Here is a 23,287-nt window from a genome sequence, read left to right on the forward strand (position 1 = left end):
CTTTTGAAATAAAAATTAAATATAATTCCTAGTATTATAATAAATTTTATTTTTATAAAAATTATTTTTAAAATAATAGATATAAGCATGGGACATAGTGGCACACATGAGATTGTGGGACACCAGATCTCTTCCCTGATTGGTGGTAGTTTAGTTGACGATTGGATAAAATAAAACAACGTACCTAGCAAAATTAAATTCATTTATTAATTTCTGACGTCAAATACAGGATAAATGATTATACATTTTAGATCTTATATTATAATTATGAGTTTTTATAAAAACTGGCTTACCTCTCGCACGGTGAATGTGATTTTAGACTCACATAAGTTCTACATATATATATATATATATATATATATATATATATATATATATATATATTCTTTATAATATTAATATAAATTAATAAAATTAAAAATTGATATCAAATTTATTACTACAAAGTGATCTAACATTTTAATAAAATCTAGGTAATGTATACAAAAATATAACACGTGTCTATATATATAGATATAGTATGACTTATATAGGAAGCTAGTTTTTATAATTATACAAATTAAACCAGATTTATCATATAAAATAAGTTATCTATGAATTCGCCGCGTAAATTATGAATTTGCTATGAAAAAAATTAATAAAAAATCATCCTATGAGATTCAAACTCTAGATCAAAAATTCATTCAACAAAACTATAATTTCATCAAAGATCTATTCTTCACAAAACAACGGATGAAAATAGTTGCTATTAAGATTGGTCCTTGACAGACCACATATCTCAATACATTATTTTTGGAATATTAATTAATAGACATGTAAAGATATCCAAACTTAATTTAATATCTATCAAAGATAATTGTATGATTACAAAAAAAAAATACATACATTTATAAAAAATAAAAAAAATTGTCATATTTTGAAAGCAACAATAATTTTGAACAAATTGAAATATGTGTGATTTTCTTTATTTCTTATAACTTTTGATTCAATAAAAATTGAATTATTTAATCTTGAATTTAATTTTCATCATTTGAAGATGAAATAAAAATTGAAAATTAAAATCAAATTTACCAAAATAATAATATCTGATAGCATATTATTAGGATTCTTTATGTAAATAGTTTATACACAACCTTCTTAACTTCACTTTGACAACTTTACAATTTCCTTCTTGACAAAAATGAAACTCTCTCCGTCCCAATAATAACGTCTCAAATTTGCTTTTCGGACGTCTTATTTATAATGACTCAACCAAAAAAAAAGTACATAATTTACTTTATCTACTCTCTCTCTCTCTTCTCATTTACTTTATCTATCTCTTACTTTTTTCACTACCATTTCTATCTCTCTCCTCATTTACTTATCTCTCTCTTACTTTATGTACATTTTCTTTGCGTGTTTTATTTTTTTGGGACATTATTATTGGGATTAATAATGGGACAGAGGAAGTAATATATATTATCTTCTTATAATAGTGACATTGTATATCCCATTAACAAATTTTCAATGTAAAATAAATATGACTACATACTATGAAAATTGAAATGTCATAAATAAGAAAACAACGAAAAAAAAGAACAAAACATCATAAAGATGTTTAAGCTTGTCAATATACTCAACTTTCAAGAAAATTAATTAAGAAATAAAAAAATAAAAATAAAAATTATGTACAAATTTTAAACGGTCATAACTTGCTCATTTTAAATTGATTTATACCTTTCATGAATAAAGTTAAAGGTTATTCATGTTTTTTTATTTCAGATACATAATTAAATAATGCATATTTTATCAAAAAGAAGTCATACAAAAATAGAAAGAAAATTGTTCAATGAAGAGAAAATATAATAAATTGAACTTAATAATCCATAAGTAACAAAATAATTTGATTTTTTTCTTGAGAACTTGCATTTTTTTAAGTAATACATTAATAGCTATTTTACAATATTAATCTTATTTTAAAAATAAATTATTTACTCTTGTATTTTTTATGTATAGTAAGATAACTATTTTTTTAATTATAATATGAGAGTATTTTTAAAGTATGTGACATTTGTAATTACTTTCAAATATTCAAAAGTATAATTAATAGTCAAATAATGTTATATATATACACACACACGCACACAAACACACGCACACACACACATATATGTATGTATATATATGAGGAAAATATAAAAAATAAAAAGTTATTTCATTCAAATAATATACTAAAAAATTAAACTATTATAACCCATTCATTTTAAATTTAATTTATAAATATCATATATCAAATTAAGCCTCTTTTCATAAATTGGAGTATTTAATATACATATTGCATATTTTATTTAGAACACATACGGATAAAAGTTAATGATCTATGCAAATAAAATTGATAATACTTACTTTTTTATGGTTTTTAATGGTCTTATGATGTCAAATTTTTTGGGAATTAAGTATTTGATGATTGTTTTGTGCTTAAATTACTTTATTTTGTGAAATGTGATACTTGCTGGTACTTAGATGAATTTTATAGAAATATTGAGTCTGAATTTTAACGAGTAGTCTTGATCTCGATAAGAGTTTGTGAGCGCAAATGGATCGCAAATCATAGTTCGGAGACGCGCACAATAGTGAATAGTGAATAGTGACCGACAAGAATTTCCGAATTTTTGGATTTTTTTGAAATTTTTGAATTTTATCAGTATTTTCGAGTTATGTACTGTATTTATCCCACGTGTGTATATATAGGTCATTTTGTTGACCTATTACATCTCTTCACCTATCTTCACCCCTGCTCTTCCTTTTTTTTATATTTTTTTTTCAGTTTTAGATTTAGAACTTTATTGTTTTCATAGATTAAATTTATTTTATGCAAGACTTCAAGATTCAAGCTATTCATTCTGAATTATTTTCGGGTTTTAACAATTTCAATTCTTTTATTGCTTTCTTCTTTGTTATGTTTATGCTTCAATTTATTTTATGATGTATGACCAGTTCCTTTATCTGAACCTAGGGTTTGTACATTGTTGATTGAATATGTGTGTTTGATTTATTGATATCAATTTTCCCTACAACTTGTGATTTATAATTCCTGGTGCATGATTTCTTGTGAATTATCTGGCGAATAATTTGCATGTCTAGCTGTTCAGTTTAAGACTTGAATGCGATAATTGTTCAGCCGATTCAGGAATGCATGATATAGTTTTGCTTTGAGACTTGAATGTGATGTGATAGGTGGGCTACAGGAAGCTATTCTTTGTGAGCTATTTGGAGTTAATTTATTTTCTTGAGACTTGAATGTGATAGGGAGTTTATTAATTTACTTTCATAGTTGTTCGTTAGAGAAGATTATGAATAGTATAGTGATCTTTCATCAAGGCTGAATTAAAATTGGTAGTTGAATCAATAGGTTGAATGCACGTGTTTGATTAACGGTAGTACATCTTTAGGGTTAGAGTCTTTTATTATTTAAGTTATTCTCCTGTTTTATTTGTTTTGATTTTAGTTTTTATTCATCCATCATATTTGAATTTGTTTGGATATTGCTAGGGTTTCTATTAGGATTACTTAGAGTGATTTCGATTATCAATCTTTGTGGTCGGATACGATACTCGATTGCTATTTATTTGCTACAATTACACTATGTTAGCTGCAATTTTTGTCGCTAAGAAAATAGTGATAAAAAATAAATCAATAAAAAAATCATAAGTTGTTGTGCCTTAATTGTTAGTTGGATAAGTGAATTCATTTTTTCTTTTTCTTTTTTGAAGCAAACATGAATTTAGTTTGAGTATTAGATAGTTGGAGTATTTATATTACATTTATGGTGATATAAAATTGTTGATTATTTATTTATTGGATAATTTAATGTAAACTTTCAATTATATATACATTTAGTTGTAATTAAACTTTCAGTTATATCATGCTAATTGAATATTTACACGCTCTTCTATGTGCGACGCACATGGATTATATATTTAAATATAACAATATTAAAATTTAATTTATAATATTTATAGTTTTAAAATAATAATAAAAAATAATAAACAAACCATATATAGATAGGAAGGTACAATAAATAGGAAAAACGTAGAAACTCGCGAAAAAAGTAGAATGAAGAAAAAAGAATGAAAAAATAAATGCAAGTCAAAGTGTTATCTAGCTATACGTTTCGAAATAAGTTTACGAAAAAAATACCAAAAGAACTATAGTTAACGACTAACGTTAATAATTAAAAATAATTGATAGTTTCTTCGGTCCCAAAATAATTTTCTATCTTTTTATTTTGAGTCGTCCCTCAAATAATTTCCTATCTATTTTGGGATATTACCTATCACTAATTATACCTTATTTATTCTTAATTTCTACATTTTCACCACTCTCAATACTAAGGGGGGTGTATTCGTTGTGGATTTCCACAGACTTTAAAAAGTCCATGGATTTTAAATTCCATGGAATTCACATAGATTCCAGACGACTTTCAAAGAATTCGTGGTTGGATTTCACCCCGATTTTCACTGATTTTCGAAGAATTTGGGGGATAATTCTAGAATTGAAATCCATGATGCCAACGCCCGTTGAGTCCCAGAACCGCTGGAAACCCAGCGAGTGCTGGGTTCCAGCGAATTTTGGCTTTCATCCTTTTCTTTATGAATTCAATGCAACAACTATACGCATTACTAATTTTTCTAGACATTTGGTAGGGAACGAGGATATCTTGTTTCAACGGTATGGGAGGTATGGCATCACCAAGATTTGGATGGATGACATCTTGCCTTGTCGTGCTTATCTCCGCCACTGGTGAGTTCAATAAGCACGTATAATTGATTTCTCGTATCCCAACCCAAATAATCGAAGAGGGGTATTTACCAAGCGCACGCTCAAACCCAGCGAGCGTTGGACATTCTCAACGGGTGCTGAGTTCCGGCGCTCGCTGGCTTCTTGGCCGCGGCCGCTGGAACTCAGCTCTCGCTCAAAACTCCATGGATTTCAATTCTCGTGGTTCTTGGCCGGATTTCGTCGTGTGTATTTTTTGGATGAAATCCATGAAAGTCATTCCGGATTTGAAGTCAATGGAATAACGAATACACCTAGATTTGTATGGATTTTAAAAAGTCTGAAACGAATACACCCAGATTTATATGGACTTTTAAAAGTCTTGAACGAATACACCCAGATTTCTGCAGACTTTTAAAAGTCTGGAACGAATACACCCAAACTTTTAAAATCCATATAAATCTATTAAACTCCACAACGAATACACCCCCTAATTATAACATATTTTCACCAATTTCTGTAAAGAATCCTCAAGGATTCGATTTTCCGCAAGAACAGATAATCGCACACAAAATCAAGAAAACGAAGGCCCTAAAATCTAGAACAACAGATATACGTGGTTCGGTTCAATAGAACCTACGTCCACGGAAGAGTCACCAATCTTCACTATGAATCGAGATGAATGTTTTACAAGATACAGAACTCAAACTCACTATAGGAGATGAAACAAGAAAATGAAAACCACCCTCTCAATGATCTCTCTCTCTCTCTCTCTCTCCAGTAAACAAGTGAGTAGTAGTTTTTCTACACTTAGTCGCAAAAATGAAAAATAACATCAAGAGAAAATAAGCTAAAAGTTCAGCTTATATCTTACGCGTATTTAGCAAGCTAGTCCTCCGAGAATCAACAATTGCAAAGATATCCTCCATGCACACGTGTAATATGGCATCATATCTCCAACAATTTCAATACTAATATAACATATTTTCATCACTTTTAATACATTCATTAACTTTGTTGTTTTAAAACTGGTGTCTTTTCCTTCTAGGAATTTATTTAAGGGAATGAAGTATAAATAAATGAAAAGGAACTACAATTGTTGAGATAAAAAAAGGAAATTAACTTGGCAAAAGAAAAGGAATTAGACAAAAATAAAAATAAGAAAAAAAGTAGTAACAAATAGAAACAGTAAAAAATTCAAATGGGCCCCAATTTCTACAAATTTTAGGGAATAGGATGCAATAATAGTGCATCCGCTCTCTCCTAATTCCACATACTCAACATATTCTCACCTCCCAAGGTACTTCATCTCCTCTAAAGCCTTCATTCAAAATGCGACCAAAAATGAATAGGGGAGAGGTGATTTAAAAGTGCGAACTCCGATCTTCAAACAGTGAAGTTTAGGGATCAAACCCCACTGCTTTCCCTCCCTCAAATGTCAAAAAAAAAAAAAATTAAAGTGAAATTTACTCCTAAACACGTAAGGTTTTTTACTCTAAGGAGGAATTGCTTTGTGTGATACAAAACTTAGATAAAAATTCATACAAGTATTTGAAAGATTAATTAGATAATCAAATAAATTTAAAATTAATTAATCTTTCAAAATAAAAATTATACGCAGTGTATATTAGTTTATATATGTATATGTAACACAAAAATATGGCGTGGTTAAAGATTTTAGAGAAGCTAGCGGGAGATTTCCAAATTGAGAGACTTGTACAATAGAGTCGATTTTAGAAATGTGGGGGACAACTTGCTTTGTAGTTGTCAAATTATTTATTCATACTTTGCTATAGTATGTGAATGAGTAAATATTTATTTGAAAACTGCGACCCATTACACCGAATAAACAAATTGAGGGTGGTTTTGTATATCTCCATAAGCAAAATAGTATATGTCTCAAGTTACCTCAAAATAACATTAATAACTAATAATAAATAAATAACTGCCCAAGTTGAGCCATTTTCAGAAATGGTCTATGACCCGATTGGATGGAGCATACGGTGAATTTGTCAAATTTGAACACTTCCCTCCATTGAGATTATATATATTAGAAGTCATACTTTTGTCAAATATATAAACTTAAATGTAGCCGATGTCACTATTTTAACGTTAATTCACCCAAAAAAAGAAGAATTCCCGTTAATAAATATCCATAGTATATAAAAGAGTTTTACCGATTTTTTTTTCCACCAAACTTTTTTTCTCATCTTCATCAAATTTTCTCTCTTTTTTTTCGTTTTGATTATTTTCTAAAAATCGCCAGCTTTGATTATTTTCCATTCCTCAATATTAACTGATGATTATGAGCAAAGTCTCATTTTCTCTCAAGTATATATGTACTTGAGATACTTGGACATATGCTTCAACTTCAATTACGGTGCTCTCTCTAGGGACGGTACTAGCTTGATCGATAATCGAATTATTGAGTGTCTCTATGTATATATCTCGCCTCTTCTCCCATGGTCTCCAGACTTTTTACTGCTGCCTCCACAATATGCTCTTCTTGGGTATAAGCTTCCATCATTCCTCCTTGGATAATCACATCCAGTAGATCATCGATGATTATTTGGGGAAGAAAATCCTCCACAATATGCTCAATATATATGGTCTATGTTCTTCACCGTCTCTGTATATTCATTGGATGCTTTATGACCTTATAGTTATCGAAGGTCATCGTTTCTCTTGTAAATTATTAATTTGTTTATATAATTATTGAAGTAAAAGAAAGAAAATAAATATCTTTAAAAACTTCCTAAGATAGATTAAAAGTAATTTAATCATGACAGTACGTCGATTTATATAAGATTGGATCGGTTCATTTCAAATTTCAAGAATATTATATGCGTATATAGTATTTACTTTTAACAGTATTTAAATATTAATTAGATTAAAAGTAGTTGAACCAACTAAATTTCGAAGATTCAGATGTCAGCTCGAAATTCCCACCTAATCCCTTGAAATAGTTTATAAAGGTTATGGATAAGGCATGCATACATGCCAAAATTGGACACACAGACACACACACACACACATATATATATATATAAGGTTTATTGGTTGGAAATTTGACGAGTATACAACAAACAAACACATCGGAATTTTGAGGTATCTTGGGATTGTAAATGGGGTGGTGCATGTGTGTTTGATTTTATTTATCGGCTGGCTACGTGGGTGATTCTTGATTATAAAGACGTTACTTGTTTGGTCACGGATAGCTATATATAATAACGTGATAATAATTAAAAATTAGTATCGCATTAGTCCAAATTCTAATACTTCCCTTGCTCCATGAAAAAGAGTCATATTTAAAGTTCGGCACGAATTTAAAAAAAAATTATTAAAATAAATGTAAATGGAGTAAAAGTAAATTTATAAAGTAGTGTTAACAATTTTAATTGCTTAATCATTATTTAATGAGTAAAGAAATTCAGCAAATTCCATACAAGTTTAAGATATTATTGAGCAAACAAATTCAACAAATCGATTCCAGCAACAAATTTAAGAAATTCCATAAACAAATGGATTCCAGCAACAAATTCAAACAAATTCAACAAATCTATTCCACCAACAAATTTGGGAAATTTAAAACCAAATTTAGGACATTTCTCCTGCTGCAGCACTCCATCCACCGCCACCAAGCTCCCAGCCAGATGGAGCAGACGGAGGAGTCGATATCGCGGACAACAACGAGAGGTAGGGTAAGAGCGAGTTCTCGTGGTTCTTCGAGAGAAACGAGACCAACCAGAGCATTGGCGGCAACGAGGCACTTGTCGGTGGCAGAGACTGAGGAGATGAAGGAGGGAAGCACGTCGGCTGGGAACGTCCTGGCGATGGATTCGAGCTCAGAGGGAGGCAGCCAATTTTGGGAGGCGCCGCCTTAAGGTTTCGGGCTCAGAGGGAGCGAGGCGGCGAGATCTGTGAGGCATCGCTTTCAGACGATGAAGAAGAAGGAAAGACGCGTCGTACCATTATAGAGTGATCTAGAAAATAGGGTTTGAAGAGTTGATGGGGGCAGTGAGTCAGGGCACGGCGTTGGCGACGACCTAGCTGCTGCCGGAGAGGTGAAGGGGAAGAAGGGCGTAGGTCAGGTCCTAGCCTCGTTGGAGGAGGAACCACGGCGGCGGGGTTTGGTGAAAGAGAAGGGTGTGTGTGCTTAAGAAAATAGGGTTTGGGTGAGGGTTGATAATGAGTGAGAGAATTCTAAAAACTCTTTTTTATTGCTAATTATATTTAATTAAATTTAAGTGGAGAGAGTTCTTAATTATTGAGGTGGGCCCTCCAATGGCAAATGAAGTAAATACCTAAAGTTATAAAGGGTATAATTGTATAAAAAGTGAAACGTCACCTTTTTTTGTGGACAAAAAAAAGAGGGGAAGTAGGACTCTTTTTCGTGGACGGAGGGAATACTAAAACATGTAGTATCACCATCTCTCGTCCCAAATTAAAACACGTACTGTTACCATTCCGCGTCTCCAAAAATAATTTAATGGTGAACGGTACGGAAGTAAATATAAATAATTAATTATATTTTAAATTGAGAAAAAAATCTCATTTTAAATGTAATATTAATAATAATTACTTAATTATATGCGGGTGGAGAAAGAATTCATCATTAAATAAGTAAATAAATTAAGATATTGAGAATAATATCTAAAAATAAAATTGAGCTATTTTTTGTGATTGTATCAAAATAATAAAAATACACTATTTTCAGGAATAAAGCGAGTATTTGGCAAGATCCTCCTCACTTCTAGAGAAGTCAACCTATTCTAAAATATATTAAGGAATTAAGGTGTTGATAAACATTTATTTTACATTATTTTTATTGGTATATTATTGTGTAAGTGTTGGAATTATGTTTAAATGTGATATCATTTTTTTTATGAGTTTCTTATTCTTTTGTGATATTACATTAGATATAGTTTTAGTTATTTTGATGCAGATTTGAGTGTTATAGAGATACAACATTGATAATAAAAGTCTAAGAATCGAGTATGAGGAGTACCAGACTCAAGTATCGAAGAAACGAGCTTGAAAGGATTGAAAAACATTAAAGAATCATGTCTCGGCGACCACCGCTAGGGATGGCAACGGGGCGGGGCGGGGCCGGGTATTGCTTTCCCATCCCCGTACCCGCCTAAGAAATTCATCCCCGGCCCCACCTCCATACCCGTTTAAATCGGGGCGGGGTCGGGGTGGGTATTATCCAATGGGGGAAGAATACCCGTCGGGTACCCGCAAAATTTAAATTTAAATTAAAGTTAAAATTTGTAAAAAATTTAACTTAATTTTTATTTCAAATTCATTTAAACTTTTATTAAAATTTGCTTTTTTTCCTTATACAATAAAGAAAAAATATAGCAAAGTTAATGAAGTTAAGTCTTGTGTAGAAAATCTTATTTATAAAGCCAACTTTCCTCATCTATTATTTACATTTTCAATGTGGGACAAAAGTGGTGAGAAATGTGGGAGAGTTGAAGAGAAATAATGTCCCACATTGAAAAATGGATGAAAAAGGGTGGATGAATTATGTTATATAAAGAATGAGAAAAATATTATATATCATAAATTTGAATTTTAATATAATATTAATACTAATATATTTCATTTTATGTTGTGAGTGGAATAAGGGTCCCACATTTTATGTGAGAGTTAAAATAATTAAAGTGGAGTAAGAGCCCCACCTACTTTTACCAAAAATAGAAATGGATACTAAAATGTGGGACGGCCAAAAAAGGAAAGTTAGATACTAAAAGCTGGAACGGAGGGAGTACAAGTTATCTCTTGAATTCTAAAATAGTTTCCCATTGACTCTAGGTGTTCTCGATTGTAAAACACTAAACTTAAAAATTGAGCAGTCTGATTCCTACATATTGTTCTTCATTGTAACTGATTATTCACAATTGGAACCCTTATTTTATACTAGGTTTTGTTATAAGAAGTAGAAAGCAAGTAAGCTGTAAAGTGTTTGTAGTCTGAAAGCAAGGTTAGATCCTGCTCACAACTAGTTAAACTGTGGATCTATATTAAGGTTACTAGACTAATTGGCTGACTTGCAACTCTAAAATAAGGAATTCAAAAATTAAGTGGATTCACTCGTTTATCAGGTCGTGGAGGTAGGAGAGTTTTTCCGAACGACATAAAATTTCATGTGTTGTTTCAGTTTCTGCACTTCAAATGATATATTATTGAACAATCATCAATCATCACACAACTCATCAACTAACCATTTTAGTTGATCATACAAAAACCATCTGCATACCTTCATTAGTTGACTTCATCAACTAATCTACACAATACGACTAATTTCAAGCTGGTAAAATAACTTAAGATTATGTTACAAACGCGAGCAACTTAGCACCACGACATACACATGCCACATAGCCCTACTGAGCACCACGTGTGCGTGTGCAGAAAGTATGCGCGGGCGTAAAATCGGGGCAGATGCAACAATCGCAGCATTCCGACTACGGCAACGCTTGAATTTGAGCATTCACGATTGGATGAAAATTTTATGGATATGGATCAGTCATATCTCAATAAGATTTGATTTTTATTGGATTTATTCAATCTTAATTTTATTGGATTTGGATAAGATTGCCATGATAATCATATTTAATGTTGTGTTTATCTGTAGTATTGATATTTATTTTATCTTATATGAATTTACATGATTTATGTGATCTTATGTAATTATGTATATCTGCTTGTTGTGATAACATCTGAAAACCTTATCTATTTAAAATTACTAGGGAATAATTATAATTATATTTATTTTAATTTATTTAAAATAAATATGAAATCATATATGGTCTCCTTAAATTTATTTGAATGTGAAGTTATAATCTACGTGTTGACTTTGAATCGTCTTTTTTCGAACGAATAAGTCTATTATAAGTTCATATTTATATTAGGAAGAATATGGCCCCTCCACTATGAGTTTATTAATGCAAAGTAATATTTGTGGTGTTAAATTATGGTAATTGTTTAGGTATAAATTTTCAGTCATGCTTTACTAGGGAGTCTTTGTTATGTTAAAATTATACGACCAATTTTATGTTTTGATTTTAATCATGTAATTGAATACACTACATGACTTGCATGATTTTTATCAAAAAAGTTGTATGGTGTTTTATTGTTTTAAGATTTTCAATATATTGCTTCTACATGCTATGCGATAATATGTTTATTTTAAGGGATAATTGCATGAAAATACACAAACTTCGCCAAAAATTCATATTTGACGCGAAGTTAGGATTTTACATTTTAATACATCAACTTTTGTTGTTGTCCAAATATGACACGACTTAATTCTTAAAAATTCAAAAAACAACCCCTTTTGTAAATAATTATACAAAGACCCACTTATGTTATTATTTGGGACATTTAAACCAAAACAAGATATTTCTTTATGATGTTTTCTTTTAAACCATTTTAGGCGCGGATCAAAGATTAAAAGAAAACATCATAAGGAAATATCTTGTTTTGGTTTAAATGTCCCAAATTATAACATAAGTGGGTCTTTGTATAATTATTTACAAAAAAGGGTTGTTTTTTGAATTTTTAAGAATTAAGTCGTGTCAAATTTGGACAACAACGAAAGTTTGTGTATTAAAATGTAAAATCCTAACTTCGTGTCAAATATGAATTTTTGACAAAGTTTGTGTATTTAGGTGCAATTTTCCCTTATTTTATGGGTTTTCAATATGTTTTTCCAACTCGCTTGCCTCTATTAACAATGATAATAAATTTGAAGGTGAAAATTATGCTGATTAGAAAAGAAATTTGGATGTTTTCATGATCGTAGATAGTATTAAGTTTGTCCTTGAGAAGGAGTGTCCACATGTGTTCCTGCAAATAATGTTCCTAATGTAGTCAAAGAAACAAATGCTAAGTTGAAAAAGATCTATGGGATGATACAGTTTACATCTTTAAGTGCTCTGCAATATCAGCATCAAATCATGGAATCCAATAGTGTAATAATGCTAAACATGACTGACCTATTTGGTATGCAAAATTGCACTTCTAGACAATATGTTATTGTAACTTGATGAATGTGATCATGACTGACGAGACGCCCATGATGATCACATCCTTAATTAAGATGAGATATATCTTAGTGAGATAGAAGTTTTAGATGATATATATCATTAATTGATGTAGAACCCCAAAATGACATAATTTTGAAAAGTCTGCTAAAGTAGTTTGAATATTTTTTGCATGAACTATAGTATGAACAAGAAAGATTATATGTTGGCGGAACTATTGACAGAACTACAATCGACGGAGGCTAGAACATGTAATTAGTGGGTATTGATATACGTGTTTGAGACTAGAACATGTAATAAAATTATTTTTTGATGATGCAATACCTGTTCTAGCCAAAAGCATAATATAGTAATAGAAAATTATAACCATGTAGATAAAAATATGAAAATGTAGTCACTTTTTTACTCTACTCAAGGTTAAACTTATTTTAGAACTTTCACTTATAAATTACAACATAAATTAATTTTTCATTTACGAACTAGATCTTATACACATGGAATTAGATTTTCGATCGAGTGTTCCAAACCATGAGTTAAATCTGAAAGTTGGAACTCATGTTATATAGTTTTAAGAATATAGACTACTCACTTACATGAATGCATTAATAAAGTATCTCTTTCTCATGGGTAGTTAATTATGGCAAGTGAGTAATCTGTATTAATAGCTGAATGAACATCATAATTAATAAAGTATCTCTTTCCCATTCACTATACAAATTGAAAAAAATCATGACCCAGACTTTATATTACTAAAATCATTTAAATTACATTACATGATAAAGATTTATCAACAGCTAGCAAACCACAGGTAAAGAACTTATTGTTTTTGTAAAAGCCAAATCCCATTATTAATTTTCGAAGATATAGGATCGATGCATCCGTTTTAATGAAGCTTTATCTCCTATATTTTATCATACACCTAAAAGAATTAAATATGAGACGAAACAAGGAATGCAATGAAATGATCTGTGGGCTGCTAATAGGTCCACTCTTTAGGCAGAAAAATCTCTGGCGATAAAGAAACATAATCTTCCTTTTGCTTCTCCAAATCTTCATCAATCTTCTCCGCAACATTCTTGGTTTGCTCTGCGAGGCCAAAAAACATACACCAATTTTCTCATTATTGCATAATTAATGCTCAATAAAAAATAGAAAATAAATCATATGTTACTATATATAAATATATGTAATGAAATAACCTGAATGGGGCTTAATTTCTTGACCAAGTTCATGGACGTTAAGGTTGAGTGCTTGAATCACTCGAGAAGGCAGCAGAACTGGAGAGAAAGCTGATAAAGCCAACCAAAAAAGATATTGTAGTAAGAATTTCATATCCATATCATATATATATATATATATATATATATATATTAATATATATGGCCCATTTTTATTTTTATTTTAAAATTACAAGAGGTATTTATTATCTAATCAATTAAGAATCTCTACCCATACAAAGGTGGAAAAACTACACCGTATGCAAGCGGGATTGAACCAAGACCTCTCACAAATGATAGTGTTTGAATGCCCCAACTTTGCCACTTGAGCCAGACTCATCGGCATTATCCGTCCCCAATAAATATGCATAGGTGCTTTCGACACACATTTTAATAAAAAGCTGTTTAGAATATTGATAGTGGAGAAAGAGTCTCACATTAAAGAGACATTTATTTTGAAAGATTAGCTTTAATAGATAAAAGTAAAATTAATCCCTTTTTTACCAAGGCCCTTGACAATTTTTATCATTTAGCTAATTTTGCTTTATTCTTATCCCATTGAAATAGTGAGATTGGAGAAATTTTATTATTGAGGATAAAAATACTCAATCATGCAAAGTAAATGTTCTCTTAAGTATTATTAAGTAGACTGTGGGTAAATATATATAAGTTACAAAGATAAAATTATGAAAATTATGTGTGAAGTAATGTCTAAAATTAGGGTGTGCATCAATTTAGGAGACACGAAGAAAATAATATACATTTCAACATGGGCGGAGCTACACTATGAGGTGGTGGGGCAATTGCCCCCCCTCAAAAAAAATTTAGCATACTTACTATATTAATATATATGTATAATTATTTTTTTTTTTTAAAGTTTGCCCCAACAAAATTTTGAGAAAAAAGGGGCAAAATGTGGAGATTGGAAAAAAGTTGAGTTTGATAAACTACATTCTTTTTCTTTTGTCTAACATGGAGATCGGAAAGAAAATAAAGAAGTTAAATTTGCACAATTTCAGAAGTCTTGCAATGGAGATGGTGAAGACAAAAAAAGATGTTGTGTATTCATTGGTGTATAAGTTTATTAAACTGACACTTGTTTTACCTGTGACAACTACAACTGTGGAAATAGTTTTTTCTGCTATTTAGATTGTCAAAGTCAGCTTCGAAATCGAATGGGCGATCGTTTGATGAATGATTGTTTAATTAGTTACTTATACTAAGAAAGAAATTTTTGAGACAGTTGATAATGATTTGATATTACGTCGCTTTCAGAATATGAGTGATCATAGAGAATTATTTCTATCAAAGTTATGTTAAATTTTCTTATCATGTTCTGCCCCCCTTGTCTTTAGGGGCCTGGCTCCGCATTTCAATATTCCTTACTCTACTTTTTGCTACACATCTAGCACGCAGTGTCATTTGCTTTTGAAGTTAGATTCAGGTGGCATCAAATGCACTACGTGCTCATGCAGCTGTCTAGTATTTGAAGATAATAAATACTTTCGTCGTTACGTAAATAACTTCATAGGATGTATATATATAAATATATAGGGACGTTTTGTATAAGACTCTCGTGGAATAAAATTCATAAAATTGGTATAGATTTTGATTCAAATATAACTAAATATTAGTAAAAAAAATTATGAATAAGTCAGTGGATATGAATTTGATCCAAACTTTTTGTGATATATATATTCCAATTAATAATTCATAATACACGTACGAGTATCATAATAAAATGAAACCATTCAAAGAATAAATCATTTATCCTAATATATATACAAATATATAGCAATAGTAAATATGATTTTATAAGGTAAGTAGCATACCCGGCTTATTGGTGAATTGAAGGTCAGTGGCATGTCGACGGGGAATAAAAACTCCAGTGCCGCAAGATTTTCTCTTCGGGCCCAAAAAAACAGCCTGCATTCCGGGCCCACTTTTGGCCCAATTCGAATGATTCTTTGCTCTTTGGCCCGATCTCGTTTGCCCTTGAACCTATATTACTCCAAATAGGATAAATTAAACCATTTATTTTATGCTAAATCCGCTGAAATGCGTCAACCAAATAATATGAATTCAAGTTTTATTAAAGGATAAACTAAAACCTAAAATTCCCCTATAAATCACTTTCATTAAAGTTTGGGGGCCAGCCTCGTTATAATTGTCATCAAAACAGCATTTAATCACATTATAACAGTTAATATTTACTCATGGGTTAACCTCGGATCTACTTCGACTTAAAAAATAAGTATCATGAGATGTGGTATTGAAACTTATACATTGCAGTTATTTTTTTGCAATTTTTTTGAAACTTTTTTATTTTTTTATTAAAAAAGTAAATTAAAAAAAATGCAAAAAAAAAATTAAAAAAATAAGTACAATGTAGAAAATACAATAAGATAACTAAATCCTATTTTTATTTTAAAAAATAAATTAAATAAATCAAGATTTTTTTCTATTAAACTAATTTGTGGGTGGCCACAATGTGACTACATAGATTTATTGTTAATAATAATAACTACAAACTAACATGATAATTATTACGTCCCAACTAACTTGATCACTTTTTTTTCGGCAAGGATTTTGAGGAGTTACCATTTAGTGTGATAAGTGTGGACCTGTGGTAGGTGAAAAACTAAAAATATGAATGAAAAATAAAAAACTTTTATTATATATAAAAAAGTGATCAAATTAATTGAGATAGCTCGAAAAAGAATATTGATCAAGTTAATTGGGACGGGTGAAATAAGTATTATCAACCTAAACCTCTAGCACTTAAACTTGAAAAGTCACATCAATAATTGTAGGTAGAACTGTAAAAGAGTCCATTTGACAAAATGCTCCAAAAACATTTATGTGGCATGTAGATTTTAATGTCTGATACCGAAAAAAAAGATAGAAATTTACAAACGAAAAGAAAAATATTAAATAAAAAATGAAGAAAGGTGTCAATTACTCGAATGGAAGGAGAAGTAAAGAAGAAACAAAATAAGAAGCATTTTCAGCTTAAGTTAATCAACTAATCAATACGTTCATCCGTGAAACATTGAAATTAAATAATATGTTTAAATAAATAAATATAAATATTAAATATAATTAAAATATAAATAAATGCAAAATATTAAATGTGTTTTAAAAATAAAATAAAACAATCCACGTCAATTACTCAATAAAACTTTGACTTTAAAAACGTGATTTTTGTGTATAAAGTGTAATAATAATTATAGTTATTAAATAAGTTCAAATTATTTGATATTGAAAATTAGCATTACACATTATTAGTATTATTATTGAGTATTATGCGTCATAATAAATAAATACATATTTTCATACACAAACATGGGGTATTAAAAGTTGTAAAATTTTAATGAAGAAGAGAAAATAAAATATTTTAAATTAAAAATTTCATAACATATTCGTTTTAAATTAATTTTTAATGATTTTTGTAAAGATCTTGTCGCGAACCTAAATTTAAGATACATATTGAATATATTTTCATGAATGAAATTGATGAAAAGAATTAAAATAAAATAAAAATTAAAGAGAAGAGAGAGAGAGAGAGAGAGAGAGAGAGAGAGAGAGAGAGAGAGAGAGAGAGAGAGAGAGAGAGAGAGAGAGAGAGAGAGAGAGAGCTTTATGTACATTCGAGCTTCCAATACATGTAATCTGCAACGCATACATTTACATGTTATAAAACCAAAGGATCCTCCATTTAATTTTTTTACATGCGGAATGTCTTGCAAAATGTAATTAATTAATGTATTTCCTAATTTCGCATGACATCGCGTATCCTCCCCGTCCACAAAAAGTATATAAGATTGAGTTCCACATAAGTCTTAATTAAATGATTAGTAGATGTAATTTTTAATAGATAAAAGACATCATGTAAATAAATGGTAAATGATGTTTATAAGTTTGAACTATAAGAATAAAGTTTGAAGTTTAGGTGATATGATATATTTTTTATGAATGCCGAATAAAATAATTGCGTTATATTTTTAGTAGACGAAAGGAGTATTCACCAATGTCTTTAGTTTTAGCCATCTATTTATTGCACACATTACATATAAAAAATTAATCAACACTGTAATTAATAAAATAAATTAAACCACGAAATTCAAACTATCCATAACCAATTTTCTATATATATATATATATATATATATATATATATTTAAATAAAAAAAAAAGGATTGATCGATACCACCACCCCATCTCCGACCCCGCCGGAAAAACCGAAAAATTGAACTAAATAATAAGCAATAAAAATAATGACGTACCACGACGGCAGGGTTCATCTCCAAAAAAGACTGAGATTTTATCCCGTACGCTTCGAATCCAGCAGAGCGCTCCTGCTAGAAGAGCGACACGCATTAAAGAGTTGTACATTTATATCTGTTATGTACAAGCAGCAATGCACAGGGAACAACCCTCTACCTTAGCGGGTCTGTGACTGTGATCGTGGGTGATCCGTGCATGCCCTTGAAGCAGCCAAGGGTGTGCTCCATTTTCGAGTACATCGCAATGATTCTGCGCCATGCTGCACCAGATATTTGAAGAATCTAGAGAGAGAAAGTGAGGGTGAGTGATTTGTTGTTGAGCAAACTGAGTTTTGAGGAGATGTATTGTACACTTCCAACTTCAAACCTACAATATAACTACTTATATATTACGTGAATGGGTGGGGTGGGGTGGGGATTATGTTATATTTAAAGAGGTAAATGTGGATTTAATTTGCCATCATTAGTTATCACTCATGCCCATGATTAAGTGCCTTAATTACGTTGGGGGACTAGGTTTTAGGTCTCATTTATTTTGTAATTTCTTTTCTGCAATTTGGTTATGGTGGTTTCTTTTTGGGTTACAACTATCCTCTAATTTCTTGTGTCGTTTCATCGGTAAACGACGTCATTTTACAACTATCCTCAATTATGGTGTATTTTCTAGAATTTATACCTTTTTGTATGAAGCTATAGTAAAAGTACATAACCAAGATTATGTAAAAAGACATCTTAATGAGCCCATGAGTTTTATTTAACGAATTTGAAAAGTAGATATATATTGTGATTACTGATGCATGTACTTTATAATCTGCAAGTGCATTAGTGTGAACAATTAAAAAAAAACGAGTGTAGATTTAGTAAAATAACACCATTATTATTTTTATACTTTTTGTCAGACTCAACATAAAATTATGCTTTATTGTAGTTTGATTTTTAACTTAATCGATGTCGTAGTGAAATTTGAGCTTAATAAATGAATATCAAGGCAATAATATTTCTTTCGTTTACCTCATGTGCACAAATACTAGTATTAGGCACATACGTTAAAATTTATATTTATCTATACTATATTAAAAAGAGAGTTTTTAATTTGAAATCAATTTCAAATTAATTTCAATGGCGATTTTGTGATTTCTTTAAAAAATGTCTTATTATATATACACAAAAAAATAGATTAAATTTAATTACAAATTACAAATCCCACGCCCCAAAAAATGGAGTTAATTAATTTGCACTAAAAACTGCTTTTTACGTGCAAATGCATTGGGAAACTGCAATTGAATTTAAGAAAGCAAATAGCAAATAGATTTGTGCAACAAAAAAAAAAGATTTTTAATTTGTTTTCTTAAGTCCATATTAAATTAAAAAAGCTAAAATTTTTCTTTGATATTTATTTTAAAATCGAGTGAAAATTTTTAGTCATAATAAAATTTAAGATTTATTTGTAAACTATATTTTTCTTTATATTTCCCTTTTCTTCATCTTCTTATTTTTTTATTTTATTTCTTTCTAAAATTGTGAAATTTGACTAATTATAAAATATTTAATACGCATATCAAATTAAAGATCATGATAAGAGCTTTAATTTGATATATGTTATATAAATATTTAATTTAAAATAAAAAAAGTTATATTTATTTAAAGATTGAAATTTTAAAAAATTCTCTCTCCCCACTCATCTTTTTTTATTGAATAAATTTTCAATTCTTTTTATTTTAATTTTTACTTTTTTACTTAATTATTTTCCTTTTCATAATATCAATTTTTATTATTGTGAATCTTTCTTTATTTTTATTTTATATTTTTCAATATTTAGCTCAAATATATTATGTAATAAATAAGTTTTTATTATATTTATAAATATGATAATTGAGCAGGAATCAATTTTATACAAATATAAAAATATAAAATATTTTCCGTGCATTGCACGGGGTGCAAATGCTAGTATATATTAAAAAGGGAATCCTCAATTTAAAACTAATTTTAATGGTAATTTTATAAATTAAAGAGAAATTAATCAATGTCATAATACGTGCAATAAAATTAATACATGAGAAACGAATTAACCGTCCATTAGCCCATTAATTAATCACATTAACTAATCTTTAATTATTTTTTTTTCATTTTTCCTCATTTTGTAGATGGAGCACATTTTTTTATTTTCATTTAATTATGTTTTGAATAAAATATGTAATATGGTCTTGAATAAAGATGATGTATGAATGTAAAAAATAGATTTAAATGAACAAGTTATAATAATTTAAATTTCTAACATATTAAATCATTTATATTTTAAAGTAATGATATTTTACTTGAAACTAGGACCTTATTTTTCATATTTTTATTTTTTCTTTTTTTAGTAAATTTAATATTTGATTTTTAAAATATACTATATTCTATTTATTTTATATAAAAAATTATTAATAAGACATTATGTAATTATTATAGAATAAAAGCCTATTATATATTATAATTTATTTTGTGAAACACAAAAATGATATAATCTCATTTAACAAGTTTTTTTAAAAATTCATTATATATATATATATAGAGAGAGTATATCTTTATTTATTTATTTTAACCATAATACCATTAATTGCACAAAGGGTTAATTTAGTTATATTTATTAAGTCAATGAAAAAGGAAAAAAAAAGGAAGCAGTGGAATTTGAACCTTAAATCTACCTATTTACATATTGAAATCTGCATAGCTTGGTATCTCATTGAGGATTCACAAATAATGATTAAAGTTAAAAACACTTAGGGTGCGTTCTCCTTGGTTGTAAATTTATCATATAAAAATAAGGGATAAACAAAATTTCACCCTTTAAATCCTTCCAATCTTTTTCCTCATTTCCTACTTGACCCTTACTTATTCCTCCTTTAGACTACAAATGAGGGATAATATTATCCCTCCAAAAATGGTGTGATAATATTATCCTTTATTTGTAGTGAAAATGAGTAATAAGGTCAAGTAGGAAATGAAGGAAAAGAAATGAAGGATTTAAAGAGTGAAATTTTGGTTATCTCTTATTTTCCCATTAAAAAATTTTACAATCAAAGAAAACACATCCTTATAGTATAAGACTGCCCTCCAGAACTACAATTACTGACACAATATAAAGGAAAATTGTACTTATTCGGACAATTTACATTTATTTAATCTAAACAAAGTTAATTAAATATACATATGCGAGTGAACTTAATCCGCTTTATAAATATTTGTACATATAATACACCATAAATTGGATCAAGTAGAAACTTTTCCTCCTCTAGTGCTTGCTTTTTATCCTTTTAAAAGCATCCACAATAGATTTATCAAAATTTTACTCCTAAAAATATTCCTAAAGTCTTCCCTAAAATATTTTTAACCCCTATTTTACAATTGCACGTAGCAGCTCTCCTATTTTTCAGTATCTATTTTATAAATTTAGGATTAGATTTAAAGGAGTGTAAATTTAGGATTAAATTTGAAGGGGTGTAATTTTTTTTGTGGCCCAACTTAATATAGGTGATCTGTTGGATGATCATTTTATCTCACTTTTTATTATTTTAGCTCAAATTTAAAGTTATGATTACTTTTGAGAGATCTACTGTGGATTCTCTAAATAGAGGGATAACAAAAATTTATGCCTTTAAATGTTTGCTTTCTTATCCCATATTTTACACAAACACCATTTTTCCTTCCTTATTTTCACTTCAAGGAGGAATAATATCATCACACCAAAATTGAGAGATAATATTATCCCTCATTGAAGTAAAAATAAGGAAGAAAAAATGATTTTTGTGTAAAATGTGAGATAAGAAAGCAAACATTTAAAGACATAAATTTTTGTTATCCCTCTATTTAGAGAGATAAAAAGCAAACACACCCTAGAACTCGTATGCTTTATATTTACAATAATGTATCTTCTGATAATTAATAATCATAATTGACAAAAAAATGAATGGTTCATATGGAACTTTACATATCACTAGAGGAAAACGCTTTTAATTGATCCTCTACATTAAATGTAAAAATTTATTTATGGGCTAAACAGTATAAATACTTATGCCCATTTAACCTATAATTTTTTTTTTATAGTTGGAAGATTAGGGATGATGGGCCACCGAGACCTAGCTCAAATGGTAAAATTGAGACAATTAAAGACTTCGTGAGATTTGTGTTCAATCTCATCTGTGTGCGGTGTAATAGCTTATTTAATTTCTTTTATATATATACCTCATAAAATTAGAGATGATGGAAATTGAACCATAATAATCTTTTTTAATACAGAGGGCTTTTATCATAGAATTGTTTTGAACTGATGATGTTCACACTTTAGAATATGCTCTCTTTTTCTTTATATATAGCATGAAGAAATACTAATCAATGCTTTTTGGGAATTTCTTAAAACCATTGAAAACAAGCTCGAGACTATATATATATGTGCCAAACTTTTATTATAGTCTAAGAAGCAGGTGCATTCTCTTATTACAAAAGTTACTTTTTGTGTTTTATTTCATCAGCGTCAATACTCGTCACACATTCAATTAACATCATCATCAACATACGAAAGGAATAATTAATGTATTGTTGAAATCGAAATAAGAAATAAAATGGGCTAGTCCAAGTAAAAAAGGTGGGAAAAAATAATTAAGAGGCAATAGAAGGACAAAATTGTAAATTCACAACACAATATGGGACGTGGATCAGGTTGGGTTGAGTTGGGTGAACTCCTCCTCTGCCGTAGGTTGTTGCAGTTACTCATCAACTAAGTTCTTTTTTCCTTTTTCTTTTTTTCAGGAAAAGGAAATGGGTGGAGTTTAAACCCCTCTTACAATTTTAAAAAAATTGAGTCGACTATTATAACTCAAATCTTTTTTTACAATTCTTTTGACTCCAACTTCCACGCTCTCGGGGTTTATTCTTCGGGGAACCGCATTTAAATTATTTCGGTGTATTATTTTCAATTAATTTTTTCTCTGATTTT

General features: G+C 29.3%; 1 protein-coding gene across 4 annotated transcripts; it reads right to left on the reverse strand.

Moving 5' to 3' along the window:
• Positions 1 to 13,526: 13,526 nt before the first annotated feature.
• On the reverse strand, positions 13,527 to 18,781 carry LOC131016223 (uncharacterized). 4 transcript variants are annotated; one of them, XM_057944863.1, is made up of 5 exons: positions 18,470 to 18,781; positions 18,313 to 18,384; positions 15,859 to 16,027; positions 14,009 to 14,098; positions 13,527 to 13,895 (listed from the first exon to the last, which is right to left on the reverse strand). In XM_057944863.1, exons 1-5 carry the CDS (start codon positions 18,569 to 18,571, stop codon positions 13,786 to 13,788), a joined length of 543 nt encoding a protein of 180 aa, XP_057800846.1. In that variant the 5' UTR covers positions 18,572 to 18,781; the 3' UTR covers positions 13,527 to 13,785. The 4 variants fall into 4 exon arrangements, with proteins under 4 accessions (XP_057800846.1, XP_057800848.1, XP_057800845.1 ...); XM_057944865.1 differs by having other exon boundaries at positions 14,033 to 14,098; positions 18,470 to 18,711; XM_057944862.1 differs by having other exon boundaries at positions 18,313 to 18,387; positions 18,470 to 18,711.
• Between the last annotated feature and the right edge of the window lie 4,506 nt (positions 18,782 to 23,287).

The sequence above is a fragment of the Salvia miltiorrhiza genome, chromosome 3, assembly GCF_028751815.1.
Source record: "Salvia miltiorrhiza cultivar Shanhuang (shh) chromosome 3, IMPLAD_Smil_shh, whole genome shotgun sequence".
Lineage (NCBI taxonomy): Eukaryota > Viridiplantae > Streptophyta > Magnoliopsida > Lamiales > Lamiaceae > Salvia > Salvia miltiorrhiza.